The 18,620-nt window shown below is 51.1% G+C and overlaps 1 protein-coding gene across 4 annotated transcripts in view; it reads right to left on the reverse strand.

Moving 5' to 3' along the window:
* TMEM266 (transmembrane protein 266) overlaps positions 1 to 18,620 on the reverse strand; it is a 137,983-nt gene that overhangs the window by 62,994 nt on the left and 56,369 nt on the right. For 3 of the 4 annotated variants that reach the window (XM_082452632.1, XM_082452634.1, XM_082452633.1), the window contains 2 exons: positions 3,372 to 3,526; positions 378 to 451 (listed from right to left, as the gene is read on the reverse strand). In XM_082452632.1, coding sequence (XP_082308758.1) covers positions 378 to 451; positions 3,372 to 3,526 — 229 coding nt within the window. The remainder of the gene's footprint in view (positions 1 to 377; positions 452 to 3,371; positions 3,527 to 18,620) is intronic. The other variant, XM_082452635.1, reaches the window with a different exon arrangement.

Here is an 18,620-nt window from a genome sequence, read left to right on the forward strand (position 1 = left end):
GCCACCTATGTACCCAGGACCATGGCCACAGCGTCCTAATCAGTCTCCCCACCTCCAGGCACCCTGGGTTTCAGCCCGGCCTCCGCCTGCTCCTTACCAGTCACACGAACTATTTGCTCTCCTTCAACTATGTCTCACTCAGTCTCACCTTCACAGATGTCACCATCTACCCTCACCTGGACGACACCTGCTCACCGTCTGGGTCACCCGCTGAGGCCCAGCACAGAACTCAGCTCCCTGTATTGCGTCTCCCTCTTTGCAGCCTCAAGGTCTGGCAGAGGGTCTGTCATTAGAAAGTGTTTAGAGAATAAAGCTTGGTCTCCCCGGGCCAGGAGTTGCCCCAAAGAGATGGTCACAGGGCCCAAGTCTCGACCTACCTCTGAGAAGAACACTGAGAGAATGACCAGACTGATCCAGTGTATCACGCCAGCAAACTGGAATGCACTGGAAACTGCAAGCACAATAACAGGGGCCAATTTTAGGAGCAAGGAATTAGGTGCATCAGTAGAGGGGGCCTCACAGCGTGGAGGCAGGCCTCCAGGAGCCCGGAGCATGAGTATTTAGATCTGGATGCAGTCGTGCCAGAGAACATCAGGCAGCTTTAAGGGGTGTCTGTGATGGAGGTGGTGGGAGGTTGGCGGGCCCGTGATGCTGCTCTTCCCTCCATCCAACGGGCTGCCTCTCAGAGTTCCAGCTCAGTCCCATCAGCCGCCGTGGGCTTCGTGCCCAGAAAGAAGCCTTCCAGGGGAGCCTTCCAGAGGGAGCAAGAAGACAGCTCAGACCTGGGTGGGCAGCTTCTGTCAGATCTAGATGAGCTTCCAGAAATCCCCACAATTCACCCCCAAAGCACCGTGCACTGCGAGTGGGGCTTAAGGCAAGCTTACTCTGACTTCTCATTCTGAAAATTCTGAGTGGCTGAGACGGCGGCGTCAGCCAGGGTGTTCTGGGGGAGAAGGCAGGAGCCGGGACTGGAAGAGGACACCAGTGGTGTCAGCCTCCCGAAAGTGGCAGAGTGAGCAGCTGGGGGCTGCCACGCCTCCGGACGCCAGAGTATGACCGGGGAGAGCTATCAGCCACTGAAAGCTCCCACCCCACCTTCCACCCGGCAATCCTTGGCATTAAGGCAGCACCTCTGGCAGGCCCTTTCACAATACAGGGGCCGTGACCAGCCTCTGAGCTGTAGCAGAGCATAGTTTATCAGGGAGTAAGGCCAAAAGTAGGGTGCTGGGGCCCAGGACAAGGTCAGGTGGGCTCTGATGGAGAGTGGGTGGGAGGGGATGCCCCCCTCAGAGGGCCAGCCTAAAAGAGATACCGGTAGAACGTCCCCAGACAGTGGGGCAGGACCAAAACAAGGTGCAGGAATGTAGCTGGGAGCACACTTCCCTACTGGGCTCTGGTCAGCACGCAGCTCAGATCCCCTGGGGGATGAGGAAAGATGCCCGATGCCATCAGTGGGGTGGGCTGGCCGAAACAGAGGAACCCACAGCCTCCCCCAAAGCTCTGAGATCGGCAAGCCCTGGGGGTGGGTGGAAACAAGGTCCTGGAGCGTATCCTGGGGGAAGGAGGCTTCAAAGACAGGTTCCAAGTGGGAGACTCTGGGGTTTCTGGCTTTGGACCAATACGAGCCTCAGAAGGCAAGTCCTGCCACACTGTGGATTCTTTCCGTCCTGGGTCACATGAATACGAGTGGGAACCGGGAGGCTGAGGCCTGTGTGACTCTGAAAAGACCTCCAGATGATTCTGGAAGCATAAAATCTCTCCCCATTATTTCTCAAATGAATTCCTGTGCCTTTTTTTATGGTTTGCTTTAGAAGAGCAATAAATCTCTGATTGTGCATTTTATGGAATTTAAGATGCCTTTTATGAGCTGTTAGTGGATCTCCCACCAAAATCAATCTCCTGGATGCTTAGTTTTAAGCAAAATTCCAGCGTCGGCCGTGTTCTCAGTTCTACTCAATGCCTGAGCGGCCAAGAGCCCCAAGTATAACCCACAATAAGGAAAGAATGACTCTGTTATGGTCAGACCTCATAAAAAGCAGACATACCGATGAGTGGGAGGGAAAGTATACAACATGGTTTAATTGAAGACAGGTTGAGTGTAAAATCAGTGCTAGTCACTTTCTGCTGGAAGATACTTTGATTGGAACCAAGGGGCCACCAGCTGTACAAAAGCTAACGAGGCTTATCAGACAAAAGCAATTCTGTGCTCTCCGCCATCCTCTCTCAGAGAGTAGGGAAGGCTAATAGGACTTGGAAGGAGCTTTGACAGACCCTGAATACAGAAACTCCAGTAAAGGGTCTGGGGGCATTTGAGAATACAAGTCTAAGATGACTGAATGGGTCTGGGGGTGGCCGGATCTACAGTCCTGGATTTTGCCAATGGCAGGAAAGGAAATCTCTCGGGGGCCAACAATTTCATTTCTTTTTAAATTTGCACTTGAATGAGCCGTTTTCTGACTAGGGGACCTCTGGGGAACCAGGAGCTCTACCAGAAACCACTCACTCATCCAAAGCCAAGAGTCAAGACCCTTGGCCCCCTGCTGGTGCACCAAACAGGGGTCTACAGGGTGGGAGGCAGGAAGAGGGCCCTCCGCTCTGACAGACATGCTGCCAAGGGACACCTAGAAGGACAGAAGAGGTGGCAGACAAGCTATCTGCTGCCATGTGCATCAGGCTCCCACGAACATGAAACTAGGACGAACACCAAGAGGACCAGGTTGGGAAAGAAAACTGGCCTGATGGTTTGAAGTCCCAGCTCTAATACCTCTCACCTAGGAAAGGTCTAACTTCTCCCAAGCTTAATTTCCAAATCCATAAAAAGGGATAATACCAGTCTTGCCTGTCTCACAGGGTTGCTACTAGGGTCAGATACATGGAGAAGTGCTTTCAAAATGATCACGTTATAGATAAATAACACTGCCAACTTACAGATGGATAAAAATACACATAGCGTCATTGTGGCTGCTGTCATTATTAGTTACTACAAGGTGAGACGCCTCCACACATGGGAACTCTCTTTAAGCTACAGCAAATTCCAACCTGGAAAATTCCAAATGGGAACAATAAAAAAAAAGGTGCACACAGGGGTCCCCAACATTTTGGATCTCATCAGTTTCTGATCATGGAATGCTGGGGAAGGGGAGTGAAGAGGCCACGTTGGGCGGAGGGGGGCAAAGAGATGCTGGGGGTGGCAGGGAGAGAAGCTGCCAGATGCTTTCCTCCCAGTGGTCATCCCCATGAACCATGGGGCCAGGGGTGGGCAGTGCCGTCAGGCTGGGGGCAGATCACACTGCTAGTTGGGGACCCCTGATGGATGCACATGGAATATTGACATCATATGTATTTACATATGTATCTCTCTTGCTACTCACACTGGAGAAGCTTTATATCTATTAGAAGTTCCAGAGTCAGGAGAATCACCACCAATATTACACAGGCTACCAGGAAACTGTTGACACTTGCACTGAGCAAAAATACCTGCCACACGGCTGCTCTCTTCCCACAGCACGGCTTCAGCCAGGTAGACCTGCGGGGACAAAAGTGGGGGAGGAGGCACTGAGAAGGGGTGAGGTCCCCACCACAGCCCTGCTCTCAACACCTCCCCGGCTCTGTGCTTCCTGATGAAACACAGCCTTCTTCAAGGGGCCACTGGGTAGAATGACGAAGACCGGAAACATCTCATTAAGAGATGGAGCTCGGTATACAGGCTGACCCAGGCAGCTCACAGCATCTCCCTGTGCTTCAGTCTCCTCATCTTTAAAATGGGTACAAAACCACATCTCATAGGCTTCTTGTAAAGATGGAAGACCGCAAAGGTTAGTGGAGAGCCTGGCTATGTGGTAAGTGCTGCATGAATTATTATTATTATTATTACACTTATTATATTATATTTCTGCATAGGTCTCAGAACCTAGCACAGGCTCTGCATTTAGGATACCCTCAGCCCACCTCTAATAAATGCTCAATGAATTCATAAGTGAATTTTCTGTTTTTTCAGCTATACAAGGAAAGATTTGAACTGATCCCTGTTTCTCAAAGTAGATTGTAAGGAATGCTAGTTCCACAGAATGTTAATGATTGTTACTCAATAAAAAGTTTCTAGGGTTGGATAAGTTTTAGAAAATTTGGGTCAAAGTTAAGTGGATAGGGCTTCCCTGGTGGTGCAGTAGTTAAGAATCTGCCTGCCAATGCAGGGGACACGGGTTCGAGCCCTGGTCCAGGAAGATCCCCCATGCCACGGAGCAACTAAGCCCGTGTGCCACAACTACTGAGCCTGCGCTCTAGAGCCCACGAGCCACAACTACTGAAGCCCATGCGCCTAGAGCCCATGCTCCACAACAAGAGAAGCCACCGCAATGAGAAACCCGTGCACCACAATGAAGAGTAGCCCCCACTCGCCACAACTAGAGAAAGCCCACGCACAGCAACGAAGACCCAGTGCAGGCAAAAATAAATAAATAAAATAAATAAAATTTTAAAAAAATTATTAAAAAACAGTTAAGTGGATATTTTTCTCTGCAGGACATTTCAGTGCCATTAATATGCTATCATGCATCACTGTGCTCCAAAAGGGATTACAGTATCAGTTTTTCCCAAACTCACTGGCCCACGCATCCTTTTGTCATGTAGCACCTGGAGGGACTAGTGTTCTACGGACCGTCTTTTGGGAAACCTCTGACTAGATGATCGTGAGCGTTCATACATAGACATGAGGCCATCGACGATGAAATCTTTCCTGAGTAGGTTTGGAAGTGGAGAGAAGGCACAGAATCTCTCAGAGCTGGTGGGCCCCTTAGGGCATTTGATCCGCTCCCTTCAGGAACACAAGATCCTGGTGAAAAGGGGGTGCCTCTAAGGGGGCATGGGGATGGTGAAGTCAAACCTCACTGCCTTGGTGGGTTATTTACAAGCTGGACCCGCCTGCCTGCCTTGATGAGGAAGAATTAGGTGCCCCAGAACACCAGAGACAGCACTGGCTGGGGAGTCCTCACTTCTGGCTTGGCCTTCGGCCTCCCGGGACCATGTCAAAGGCACTCTGGACTTGAGCCTCCCCATCTGTAAAACTCTTTAGCCTCCAGGGTTATTGAAAGTTAAATGAGAAAATGTATCTGACCTGTGAAGCACCATGTAGCTGATGGTGATGGTGATGGTGGTGGTGATGGTGATGGTGGTGGTGATGGTGATGGTGGTGGTGATGGTGGTGGTGGTGGTGATGGTGATGGTGATGGTGATGGTGATGGTGATGGTGATAGTGGTGGTGATGGTGATAGTGGTGGTGATGGTGATGGTGGTGGTGATGGTGATGGTGATGGTGATGGTGATGGTGATGATGGTGATAGTGGTGGTGATGGTGATGGTGATGATGATGATAAATTATCTGATGGCCCAAAGATTCGGCCGTCACCCCCTGTCCTTCCTGTCCAGAGGGAGCAATTGGCTGGAGTCTGCTGCAAAGCAGCCGGTACCCATCCCTGAAGATTCCGAGGGTGTCTCTGGAAAGGGGAGCTCTGCCTTGAGGTGCTCCCTTCTCCCCGAAGGAATAATGTAGGTGCTTCAGGGAGATTTCTTCCTCACAGACCATCAAGGGAAAGCTTGAAGGAGGCCCCAGCTGTTGGAAAGTGGGACAAAGCTCATGGCTCTTCAAGGAAATTTGGCTTTCAGGTGATGGGGGAAGAGGAGGAAAGCATTTTTGGACAAGCAGAGGATGATTGATGGGACACCCTCGCCCATGGCCAAGAGCGTGGGGCGAGAAGCGAGGAGAGCTGCCAGGCAGAAGAGAGGGTTCTCACTGAGGACAAGCAGAAGACAGGGGGACAAAGGTGGGCGGAGGCCAGACCGAAGGCCATCGATGAAGGCCTGCTTCACCCGCTGCAGATGGGTTTCAAAGTCCCCTGCGGAACCACTTCTCTCCACCTTCCTGCAGGTTCACGGGGGCCACTCACAAGCGACAGGCTACAGGGTAAACCCCAAACTGACACCATGTGGAGCTCAGTAGGGTTGCCAGAGAAAATACAGGACAAGCAGTTATATCTCAGATAAACAATCAATCAACGATTTTCCAGTATAAGTATGTCCCAAACGTTGTATAGGATATACTTACACTAAAAAAATTTATTCATTGTTTATCTGAAACTCAAATTTAAATGGGTGTCCTCTATTCTTATTTGCTAAACTGACAGCCCTAAATTCAGAGCGGAGGGGTCTTGAGGGGGCCTGGTGAGGGTGGCTGGGATTTGGTCAGAGGAATGCATGGGATCCCTGGGATACAGGTGAGAAGACAGTGTCAGGAAAGGAAAGGCCACGTGAAGGACACCGGTGGGAGGGCTGAGCGTGTCTGTCCAGGAGGCCAGGAAAGAAGGACCAGAGTGGCCAGGGACAGCCGCCCCCTACCTGGTCGAGGCACAGAGAATCCTGGAGGCTCCACCCACAGGTGCTATCAGCTGTGTACGCTTTTGCCTATGAAAGACCCTTTGAATTGTAAGGTACCTTTGGCCATCATTACTTGGCTGACCTCCTCTCCTCCTGATCCATCCTGAGAGTGTCACCCCTCCTTTTCCCATAGTGTGACATTCCCGCCCCCTTCCGCTGGCCCTATTTTAATCTTTCGCACCTCTCACCCCAGTTCTCGCCCAGCCTCCAGCTGCCTCGGCACTCCCTCTGGAAGTTTCCTGCGGCCTCCTACCCTCCTGCCCTCCTCCCCGGTTCCCAAAGGAGACCCAGCTCCAATTCCACATCCTCTCTAAAACCCAGTCCAATCGTCTGTGGCCCCCACACTGATGCCATTTCACTGTCACCTGAAATCTGAGGCAAGCACCCTCTGCAGTGATAAATGAAAAGGGCAGCTGCCAAAGCCGTCTGTCTGGGCTGGTGCCATGCTGAGCAGCCAGAGGAAGACTCGCCTGCACGTCCAGCGTGAGGAGCGGGGCACCCGTTCTCATCTGTGCCTTGTGCAGCCCAGAAGCGTGGGGTGCGCCCCTCAGAGACCGGGCCTTCTACCCTGAGAGGAAGGTCCCATGGGGAGAAAGGGATGAAACAAACCATTTGTTTCTTCACGTGGCAGGCTTTCCCTCTAAAAAGGAGACTCCATACTTGACCTGCCTCTCCATGGGAACGAAAAGTCATTTTATGTTGCTGCTTCAAGTGTTAAGATGTTGCTTTTGGGACTTCCCTGGCGGTCCAGTGGCTAAGACTTCACGCTCCCAATGCAGGGGGCACGGGTTCGATCCCTGGTTGGGGAACTAAGATCCCGCGTGCTGCAAGGCGCAGCCAAAAAAAAGAAAAAAAAGATGTTGCTTTTTATTTTCTTGTTTGATCAGAAAAACTTCCTAAGCAGACCCAGGTTTGGTTACTGGGAAGTGGGCGGTGCAAAGTGGGGACCTGTAGTCCAAAGCTGGCACTGCGAGCCTGGCCCTGATACCACGGCACTCCTCGGCCTCGGGAAGCAGCCAGGGAGGGGCCAGGAAGGTGGCAGGACTCAGAAACCAGGCAGGGGAAGGTCTGGAAGTCAAGTGAATGCCAGACACCCCATGTGCTAGGCAGGCACCGTGATCAACACAGGCCACGGCTCTCGGGCAGCTGACATTCCAGTGGGTGAGAGTCAAACAATAAACATAGCGAATTAGGAAATGAGATGGTGTCCTACAGGGTGGTGGGTACTTTGGGAGGAAAGGGGGGCATGAAGGGTGACATTTTAAACTAGGTGGTCAGGGTAGGCCTCACCCGGAAGGGCTTCCCTTTCAGGGCTGGGGGCAGCTGACCTCACCCCACCCCGCGCAGGTGTTGCAGGTGTTCCCACAGCCCTTGAGGCAACCAACGCAGTTCCCAAAAAACCCCAAGGCGGCTGCAAAGTGGAGCCCATGCTCACTGCCCTGGTCCTGTGCTTCCGCTCCTGCACCAGCCCAGTGGTTCTCCCCACCTCTGCTCTGCCTTCCACTACAAGCCCCTCAACCATGCCCGTCTGGGGGTGACTTCCTGAAACCCCCTTTGTGCACAAGTTCAAGGGGTGCTATTTGCACACACTCTACGTGAACCCCAGGACAATACACCCAGGGGAGGACTCAACTGAAGCAGATGGAGGGAGACCACCTATCCAAGAAAGGATGGTGTCCAGGGATACAGTAGCTGCTGAGGAGTGGCATCAGGGAGGCTGCAATCTGTATCCAGGTCAGTGGTGCTCAACCCTGGCTGATCCGAGGACCACTAAGAGTGCTTTTAAAAATCCCAGTGCCTGGGCCACACACCAGACCACGCAAACCACAAACTATGGGGCGGGACCCAGGCCTTAGTATGTGTTGATCTCCTTAGGTGATTCCAATGTGCAGCTGAGATTGAGAACCACTGTCCTTGGTCCTTGGTGCTCAGTGGGCTCTGTGGGCCAACAGCATCAGCATCATCTGGGAGCTTGTTAGAAATGCGGGTGTGGGTCTTCCCACACCCTCTGAATGAGTGTCTGCATCTCAGTGAGATCCTGGGTGATTTGGGTGACAACCACTGCTTTGGATTTAACAAGAGGTAACGGGTAGCTCAGGAGGTGGGCAGGGCGTGGCAAAGGGAGTCTGGGTGCAGGAGAGGTGAGGCAGGGAAGGCAAGCAGGTCCCCAGCCAGCCCTTGGGGCCGGGGTGCAGGGCCCAACACTGAGGAAATGGTGAAGCAGGCAGGCCCCCTGGGGAGCAGAGGGCAGCACTGACACTCACTGAGACTGAGTGTATGTGTTTGGGGGCATCGAGGGTTTCTTAGCCCAGACCTGAGGCTGAAGCCAGAGTCCAAGCAGGCTCTAGGCTTCCAGCTCCTTGAAGAGCAGGACCATGGACCCCAAGACTCCAGAACAGAGGCTGGGCTGAAGCAGCAGACTTTCTAGCTGCCCCAGTGTTTGGAAATCCCAGCTACTAATAAAATTCCCTCTGAAATTCAAATGACTCAGATATTCCTAGGAGACTGGGTTTTAGCAGAAAAATAGAATCTTTCCAGCTTCAAAATATCCCTGAGTGGGCTTCCCTGGTGGCACAGTGGTTGAGAGTCTGCCTGCCAATGCAGGGGACACGGGTTCGAGCCCTGGCCTGGGAGGATCCCACATGCCGCGGAGCAACTAGGCCTGTGAGCCACAACTACTGAGCCTGCGCGTCTGGAGCCTGTGCTCCGCAACAAGAGAGGCCGCGATAGTGAGAGGCCCGCGCACCGCGATGAAGAGTGGCCCCCGCTTGCCGCAACTAGAGAAAGCCCTCGCACGAAACGAAGACCCAACACAGCCAAAAATAAATAAATAAATAAATAAATAATCCTTCCCTCTACTAAAAAAAAAAAAAAAAAAAAATCCCTGAGTGATTAAATAATGACTCAAGGAGTTTAATGGGCCAAAAGGGAAATCAGCATTGACTCTTTAATTAGAGAAGATACTTTCCTCCATCTCTTGAGCATTCAGCCCATCAAAGCCCTAGAGCTGGTTCTCAGGGTGGTGTTATCCCCAGGATTACCACCAGAGGGCAGGCGTCTCTCAATTTCCTATCTTGGTGCAGTGGCAGCGAGGGGACAGCTCCAGGAGGCCGGCTTAGGTTGCCAAGGTCTGTAAATACCAACAACCAGATGGCATCTCCTGGCAGGCAGGTGACTGTTCTACTGTGAGGGTGCACCAGTCACTCCTGAGGCCTCAGAGAAACCCTGGAGCGGGAGGAGAGGCTGAGTACCCTTACTGCTTCTGCTTTATATACTTAGGTGTCTTCATAAAAGTTTGAGAGGATAACTTTTAGAATATTAAAATGAACTCTGGCAAGTTTCTGATGAATCCTTTATATGAGGTCAAGCCACGAGAGTGGCCCAGAAGGAGGCGGCTCCAGGTCACTGCTTCATCAGGCAGCATTCCCAAGCCTGGCACTGAAACAGCCCCGTTCTGAAAGGCAGAGCAGAATGGCTCTGTGCAGTGCCAGGATGTCAGGGGCTGTGTTTGCTCCTGGGGGGGGTCTGGCTTCTCCCACCCTGGCAATCCACAGTGTGGCTGCCAGGCTGGCATGGCTGGGAGGATGCACGATGTGGGGAAGGGGCGGTGGCGAGGTATGCGGACTGTGGAGACCCCCAAGTTGCCTGCAAAGTCCACAGGCAGTGGACAGTCATGGTGTCCCTGGAGGAGGTGGAAGATCACAGAAGAGCTTATTTCTCAGTAGGTGGCCAGACCAGATGGCCTGCCAGTCCTACTCAATGGAGATTTCCATCCATCAAGTCCCCAAAGAAAGGGGGTGTAGTTGAAGCCTTAATCAAGTCTGGGGCACTGAGCCTCCCCAACCTGCCTTAACTCTGACCTTGGGAGGCACTGCTAGACCAGAGCCTCAGAACCCTTCTGTGTTGCAGAGCTCTCCAGGGCATGAAAACCGTGGCCCCATACCTGAACAGTGCACAAAACTACAACACTGTGCATAACATTCCAAGGGGTGCATGGACCCCTTGATTCTCACTGATAGGTCTTCCAAGGACACCTGGGATCTGAGTTCAAACCCCGGGACTGTGGCAGTTGAAACCCCTCCAGGCCCTGAGATGCTCCAATTCTGTGACGCTGAACACCTGCGGCCTGGAGGCCACAGACATGGTGGTGTTTTTGTCAGCAGAACATCCTGTGGCCCCACTTTATTTTTCTTTATTGTATTTATTCCAGAGGATTAAAATACTGTCAGAGAAAGCCACGAAGCTGACTTAAATCCAACTTCTGGCACTGACCTGGGTTTTATTTTTATTGATTTAACAAACACTTAAAAGGCACTTACTATGTATGTATGCTATTCCGAGCACTTTACAAATGTTAACTCATCTAGTAGTTTTAAAAGACAATTCCTTCTATTTTTTTCTCTGTTGACAAACAATGGGGAAAGCCAGACTTTTCCATCTGTCTAGGTTTTGGTGGTAACTGTAGCCCCACCACTGCCTGAACTCTGAGTGCGATCTTTGATCCCCAGTTTCCTAAGCTCCCAAATGGGAATAAGTAGTATCTTACTGCAGGATTGTTGTTCTAAAATATTAAAAATAACATATGTAAAGCCCATAACATAATGCTTACTACACAGCTACCATTCATATCTACTATGATGATTTAGGCATGTGAGCATTAGAAAAGGGATTAATCATCTAAATATGGGCAGTTTCAACATCCATTCCATTCTGCACATAGTCATTACATGCCCACTAAGTGCCAGGCACTGTACTGGGTGCTAAGCACAGGAGGGTGCTAGGGGCCTTCTTCCGCATGGAGCCTGCAGCCTTATAAGTGAATTCAGACTATGCAATGAGCTCTTTGCCCTATACTACCCTGAAAAGCTAAACACATAAAGGGAGAGGGAAAAGCAGGAGAGGGAAATGAGCTCACATGTGCAGAACTTCTTCAAAGAGAGAAATATCCACCCATGAGAACCATCAACCCAACACCCACAGGGACACCCTTGTACTTCTTTCTCACTCTCACAGGGAGAACCAGAAGAGCGGGAAAAGCACTGTCAAGCATCCCCTTTGTTCCTGTACCCAATTCCAAGAGGCAAGCCACAGCAGCACAAAACACCCAGAAATGCGAGCACACAACGCACTGCAGTCACGAGGACTCTCAGGTTGGAGGTCAGAGGTGACTCTCCCAGACCTTGGGGGAACTGAAGAAATTGAAGTTCCCATACGAGCGAGCAGCTTCCGTTCTGCAATCAGAGCTAAAGGTTAGCACTGCCTTGGAGCGGAGGGAGGGAGGAGGGCCGTGTGCAGCTGGGGTCACGGGAGTCTGACATGTTCTTGTTCCAGAATCTCAGATTTCTTGCACCCTGGGAAACGCAAGCACTGGGAAAGACAGCAGGGTGTGGTGGCAAGAGCCCAGCCCAGGAGCTGTCACCCCGCTTGGCGAGCCACCAACCCCACTCTGGGAACACAATGGCTAACACGCACCATCGACTGGCTGCTCCTACTTGCGGGAACCCAGGGCATTGCCCACACATCTCTGAAGGGCTTCCATGGGGTTCAAGCCTACTCAGGGGAGGGAGTGGGGTCCTGCTGGACCAAGGGGCCACAAGACCCTCTCCCACCTCGAGTCCTCAATTCTGGGAACTGGCCAGAAGTCTGAGAGTCTCCTTCGTGCTCTGCTTTGTGGGCAGGGCTGCCCGAATGAGGTCAGCTTCCTACCCTGGTGGGAACCAGTGGGCTATGGCTTTCAGGCACACCCCACGCCCACTTCTCTGTCCAGCTCTCTCTGGTTCTGAGCTGTGGCTTGGCAAATCCCGGGATGGCCAGCTCCCTCTTCTTCTCTTTGGCTAAAGTTCAGATCTCAAGGGCCTCTGCAGATGACTGGAGACCCCCAAATCCCATAAAGTCAGTTCACTTTCCTTGGGGGACCTGGCCTTGGCTTCAAGTCCCCCACCCCATTCCATGCAGCGCTCACGCGCCCACGCGAAGGTGGTCAGAGGTGCTCTGCCGCCACCTAGTGCTCTCCAGAGGCTGTACACCCTGCCCTGTGAGTAGGTGGGGACAAGAGGTTTATTTTGCTGAGAAATAATATATCTGAGAACTTACTGCCTTCTTAATCAATATAAAATCTTTGCAGTTCTTGGACTACAGGAAATAGGCTCACCTGTGCTTACCAGAAAATACTTTTTGATCTGAATCAAACCTTTATTTCCTGGTTGGGACATTAAGAACCCTCATGGACGCCTGAGCCTATGAAAAATATAAAGAGTCGTGGGTCACAGGGTCAGCTTGGGTCCAGGGGCAGCTGGTATGCCAGAGGAAGAGGCAGAGTTTTATTATAGAAAAATCTCCTTGGCATCTAGCAAATGGAATAAGGAAGCTCTTTTTAACTTTTTTCTTCCTTGAGGGAAAAATGACTCAAAGACTTCACAAGCCACATGATGCAGAACTTCTGGACTTTGCACTTGCAAGGTCATGGCAGGGATGGAACTGCCTTTTAACCCTGAACCCCAAAAAGCCTTCCCTTCTTCTAAAAGGATGCTAAGATTGTACTAAGTGAAGTGGGCATGTTCTGAGGCAAATCTGATTTATTTCTTTTAGGATGACTTTGTGGAGGGGGTGTGGAATTAGCAGGGATGCTCAAAGGTGGGCCAGCCACAGACCATGGCCTTGAGTTGTGGGGAGTGAGAAGCCTGGTCCCTTCCTGTGGTTCTTCCTGGACGCCACACAGGTCTAGGGCCAGCCCCCAACTCTCCCCCAATGGAAGTGGCCTTCCCCTTCTCTTCTAATCCTTATCTTAACACAGACTCACTCATCCACTCACTCGCTCAAGTCATTCCTTCATTTAATCAATACCCCTCATGTTCCAGGCTCAAAGGATCTGATCTCTGCCCTGAGGGAGCACTTGGTCCAGTATCAGAGGCAGACTTGAGAACAGAGTAGAGCTCAGTGTCACAAGTGCTGAGATAGAAGAAGGTCAAGGGCTATGGGTGCACCAAGGAGAGGCTCTGGCCTGGGTGAGGTGGGGGACAGAAGGCTTTCTGGAGGTGGTGGTCCTTGGGCTGCACAGTATGGGAAAAGAGAAGGGAATTTGGGGTCATGGCTCAGGGGGTACCTCCCCTCCTCCCTCTTTGCCTACAGCCTTTGTTTGCTGGCATATCTAAAATTATTTCAGTCCTTACTTAAAGATGTTGCTATATTGGACCCTGTCGTCTTTTCCTAGCCTGACATCTCAAAACCATTAGGCTTTCTTCCTCTGTCAAGTTCCAGCAGAAAAGTGCCATTGGCATCATCTCCAAGCAATAACATCCCTTTCTGTCTACCCAGCCTTCCTCCAAGCTTCTCCCATCTGGGGGTCTGGCCCTGACCAATCAGGTCAGATCTCTTAGAACCCTAAAATATAAATAACTACAAAAGGCTGAATATCTTTCATTTCTTACTTTGTTTTTATATTTTGACAAAGACTATCCTACCTACTCTTCCATGACCCTCTCTGCACCCTCTTTCCACTAAAAAGATAGGGAGCACTATCTCTCGATGTGGCCCACAGAGTCTCCTCTATAAAAGGGGGCGATGACCCTTGCCTTCGCCGCCTTCCTCACACATATACTGTCACCATCATTTTTCCTATCAGCTGTGAGCTTCCCGAGGGTGGAGGTTCTGCGCTTCTCTGAATTTTCTGTCTGCTGTGGCCTCTTGTCTAGCCCAGACCCTGCAAACCAACCAGGCCTTCAGTGTACTGTAGCTGGTTGAGAAAAAGTAGAACTCCCAGTCTGTGCCAGGAGTTAGCCTCCTGCAAACCCAGTGTCCCTCTTCCAAAGGTGGACAGTTGGTTCACTGAGAAGCAGTTCTGTGTCTCACTTTCCCACAGTTGAATGGGGTGATGTCCAAAGGCAACCAGGCAGAAGGGGCTCTGGTTACACGGAAACACCAAGCGTTGTCCCCTGGGATAGTGGACACAATTCAAACTGTATCTGAGCAAAATAATCGAGCCAACCAAGTTACTGAAGAAACAGTCTGAGAAGGCAGACATGATTCTAGATCTTTTCCAAACCGAACAATGACTAGAAAGGAAAAAGGGAAGTTCTAATTCTGGATCAAAAGCTATGAATGGAGGCTTGGCTTTCTTAGAGACTGTGGTGTATTGCGGGCAATTCTCCAATATCCATCCCACCCTTGACCCACTGGGTAACAGCAGTGTGTTTTGGGAAATGACACAGTTCAAGGGGTGGCCCTGATTCCCATACCCCTTACCATGTGACCCAATTCTAGCCAATGGGACATGAGGAGAGAGCAACTAAAGGATTCTGGGAAAGTTCTTTGCTGCTCTTAAAAGAGAATGATGGGTAGCCATTCTCTCTTGCCAGACATGTATGAAGAAGGATGTGGCCAGATTACCAAGGGCAGCCCTCTCAAAAAATAAGGGGAACCTTACAGCATCAGGATGAAGCTAACACTGTTGACAGCAGAGTGGACAGACAGAAGGAATCTGGTCCTTGTTGCTACTGTTGAGGGTCTGGACCAACCTCAAAGCTGCCCTACCCTAGCTCTGGGCTCCATGGGCCATGGGTCGATGAAAACCCTCATTGTTTGAGTTTGAGATAGGCTTCCTGTGGTATGCAGTCCAAAGCACCTGGCTGATAGGGTTACCAATCCTTTGTGAGAAGGATGATGCAGTGAAGAGATATTAGGGCAGTAGAAAGGTACAGGACTTGGAGATGACAGAACATGAGGACGAAGGAGAAGGAATTAAGCTGGTCTCTCAGGGTACTGATGTAGTGGGGCGTTGTGGCTGGCTCAGCTGGGGCTCAGACGTGCTCAAGAACCTCCTCTGTTCCCCTTCCCCCTCCTCTGAGTGTCTGTTCACATCTGCAGACATTCATGGAGATCTGTGTTTTATCACTATTGAAGGAGGAGGTGCATGGCTGGGGGGACGATGCAAGGAGGGAAAGGATGATGATGATGATGATGATGATGACGATGGTGATGGTGTAGCTGGCGTGATGTGCCAGTGCAGCCCCTTGGATTGAACTGGAGACCTGGGTGTACAGAAATGAAGGCCAGAAGCAAATAGGACCAGAGCGGTGGCCATAAGCAGAGCCACTTCTGGGCTCACTGACAGCTTGGTACAGAGTCTGGGGGGAGGGGAGGCTTTTCTTCCCCACCTTGCATGGGCATCCTGTGGGCTTGTGGTTTCTGAAAGGCCCTGAACTGGGCACTAGCGCTCCCACAGTGGACACTGTCAGTGTCAGCGGCTTCATGGGCAGTGGACATGGATGAGAGGGAGCCAGAGCAGGGGAGGAAGAAGGATGCAAGTTCCGGTGGTGACTGTGCCTGACCGACTGGCTTCATGGATCTTTGGTGTCTTGGAAGCCACTGGCTCCTGTTGAGGCAGGAAGGAGGCTGAGGGTCATTGTAAATGAGCCAAAATGCTCACGTGACTCCCTCTGGTAATAAGCTGGGGAGGCCACCCAGGTAAGTCTAGATCCACTGACTGGGGCCAGACAGAATATGTTTTGGGAAAAGACAGTTCAGTTTGGGGCCCTGTTGGGTTTGAGATGGCCAGAAGTCCTGGTTGGGCAGATAATGGTTCCTCAGGCTGGATTTAAGTGCTGTCACCAAAAAGGCTATTTTTAGCAATGACTTGGGTAGAGACAAGAACATTTCTCAAATATGCAGCCAACTCAGAGGTAGAAGAACAGATAATTCCACAGACATTTGTTAGGATTCTAGGTGTGTCTGGGATCCTGTGGAGATGTCCAGGAAGTAGCTGGATGTGAGCCAGGAGTTTGAGAGAGAGAGAGAGAGAGAGAGAGAGCAGTTGTGCTAGAGACTGGGCTTTGAAAGTTACAAGCTGAAGAATGTGAATTTCGGTTATGGGGGTGGATGCAATTACCCAGTGGGTAGAATTAGTAGAGCTAAAATGGCCAAAGACAGAAAACGAAGAACCCCAACATTTAAGGACAAAGCAGAGAAAGAACAAGTTTTAAAAGGCCTAGAATGGACAGCCAGAGGGGTAGGAAGAAAATCCAGAAAGTGTGATAGAGCAGCGGACACACAAGACTGTGTTTCAAGGGCGGGGGTTGGGGGGGGGGCGGGGAGTGGATGACATTTTCAAAGGCTGGACAGAGGACAGTGTAAGGACCCTAGCAACACGGAGGCCGTTGATGACCTTGAGGAGAGCAGCTTCCACGGTGTGGATGGGACTGAAGCTGGACTGCAGTAGGCTGAGGAATGAATGGGAGGGAGCAAAGGGGGCATGGCTAGTGCAGATGAGGCTTTTAAGAAGTTTGGCTGCAAAGAGGAAGAGAGAGATAGTGGCAGCTAATGGGGATGTGGAGTCGAGGGGGGATGTGAGAGACCTGAGTGTGTGACGAGTCAGTGTGAGGATGCAACTGATGCAGCAAAGTTCATGAGAAGGTGTGAGAGGAGGGGAATCAGAACTCAGAGGTGAGGTTGGCCCTAGAAGGGAGGAAGCGAGGGACTGAGGGGTGGGGTGCAGCTCATCTGTGACTGCTTCTACTTTCTTAGGGAAGGAGGAGAGGAGATCATCTGCTGGAGGCAAGAGAAGGCTTGGGGGAAATGGAAACCATCTGGAATGGCCACCTGGGGACCAGGAGTGAAAGTTAACCAGGACCACAGAGAACTGTCAGGCAAAACTGAGAAGCAAGTTGAGACTGGAGGCCTTGAGTCTGGGAGGTGCTTTTACAGACTGAATGTTTGTGTCCTTCCCCCCCACCCTCCAATTCATATGTTGAAGCCCTAACCACCGCATCCACCCCACGCTGACGTGATGGTATTTGGAGGTGGGGCTTCTGGGAGGTAATTAGGTTTAGATGAGGTCGGGGTGGGGCCCCTAATGACTAATGATGGGATTAGTGCCCTTATAAGAAGAGGAAGAGACCAGAGTTCACTCTTTCTCTCCACTCACGCACAACGAGGAATGGCCACGTGAGAACACAGCGAGAAAGCAGCTGTCTGCAGCCCAAAGAGACAGCTCTCACCAGCCACTGACTCTGTTGGCACTTCAATCTTGGACTTCCCACTTCCAGAACTGTGAGAAAATAAATACCTGTTGTTTAAGCCACCCAGTCTGTGGTCCTTTGCTATGGCAGCCCCACCAGACTAAGACAGCACCAATCTGCACAGTTGTCTGACTTTCCTACCTGAGCCCTCAGCAGTCTGTGTGTAGAAGCAAAGAGGGTAGACAACAGATAGCTCTGCAGTTTAAGCTCTGCTAGGCAGGTCCACGAGAAGGACAAAGGGCTATTAGGAGAGTCAAGGAGATTGAGACAGATGAAACTCTTCCACCTGTGCCTAGGGGTTTACCCACATCTCAGTGACTGCACGCCAAAAAGTTAAGGGCCTTTGATGGTATAGCCTAACAGTGGTATCATGTACAATGTATCCTAACCATAGTCACAACTGTGATGTTGTAAAGGGACAGGGGACAAATGGAAGCCCAGTAGTGCCAGCCTGGATCAGGAGCCAGGGCTCTATTTTTGTCTCTGTCACTGTGTGACCTTGGGCAAGTTCCTTCCACTCTCTGGACTCTGCTATCCTATTAGAATATTTAGAATACATAATTTCTAAGGTTTTTTCCAGCTCTAACATTCTCAGATTCTGGGAAACTTAAAAGCACTGAAATACCACTGAGCTCAAAAGAAGTGAACGGCGGGGTGGCTGGGCACTATCTTGCTGGGGTCCCTGAGGTCCCTTCATTTCCTACAGAAAAGATTCATTCCTATATATAACACTTCCCTTAGTAGAAAGAGGTGTATTTGACAAGACTTGCACCAAAGCTTTTTGAAGACCTACCAGAACCGTAAATCGTGTTGTTTTGCATCATTTCAGAAAGGGCCAGGTTGGAAATTTGGGGAAAACCCCAGGAAATGCAGCAAGAGCCAAGAAGCTTGTGAAGACAGGCTTTTTCCCCCCTTCACAGTGTGCTTTCGTTCTGCTTCCTTGTCACCTGGCTTGTGTCCTGTGCCTGCTCTTCCTTCCTCCAGGAAGCCCTCTGGCTGCCAATGGAGCCCACTGCCGAGAACTCCAGCAGCGAAGCAAATCCCTTCACCCGGCTGCTTCCTATTTACCCAGCAGGAGCAGCTTTCCAGGGCACACCTGGAGACTCAAACCAAATCAAGAGCCTCTCTGCCTTGCAGGCATCCCATTTGTATTCTCCCTGCTCAGAAGAAACCTTGCAG

This window comes from Balaenoptera physalus (genome assembly GCF_965194825.1).
Source record: "Balaenoptera physalus genome assembly, chromosome: 2".
NCBI classification, from domain to species: Eukaryota; Metazoa; Chordata; class Mammalia; order Artiodactyla; family Balaenopteridae; genus Balaenoptera; species Balaenoptera physalus.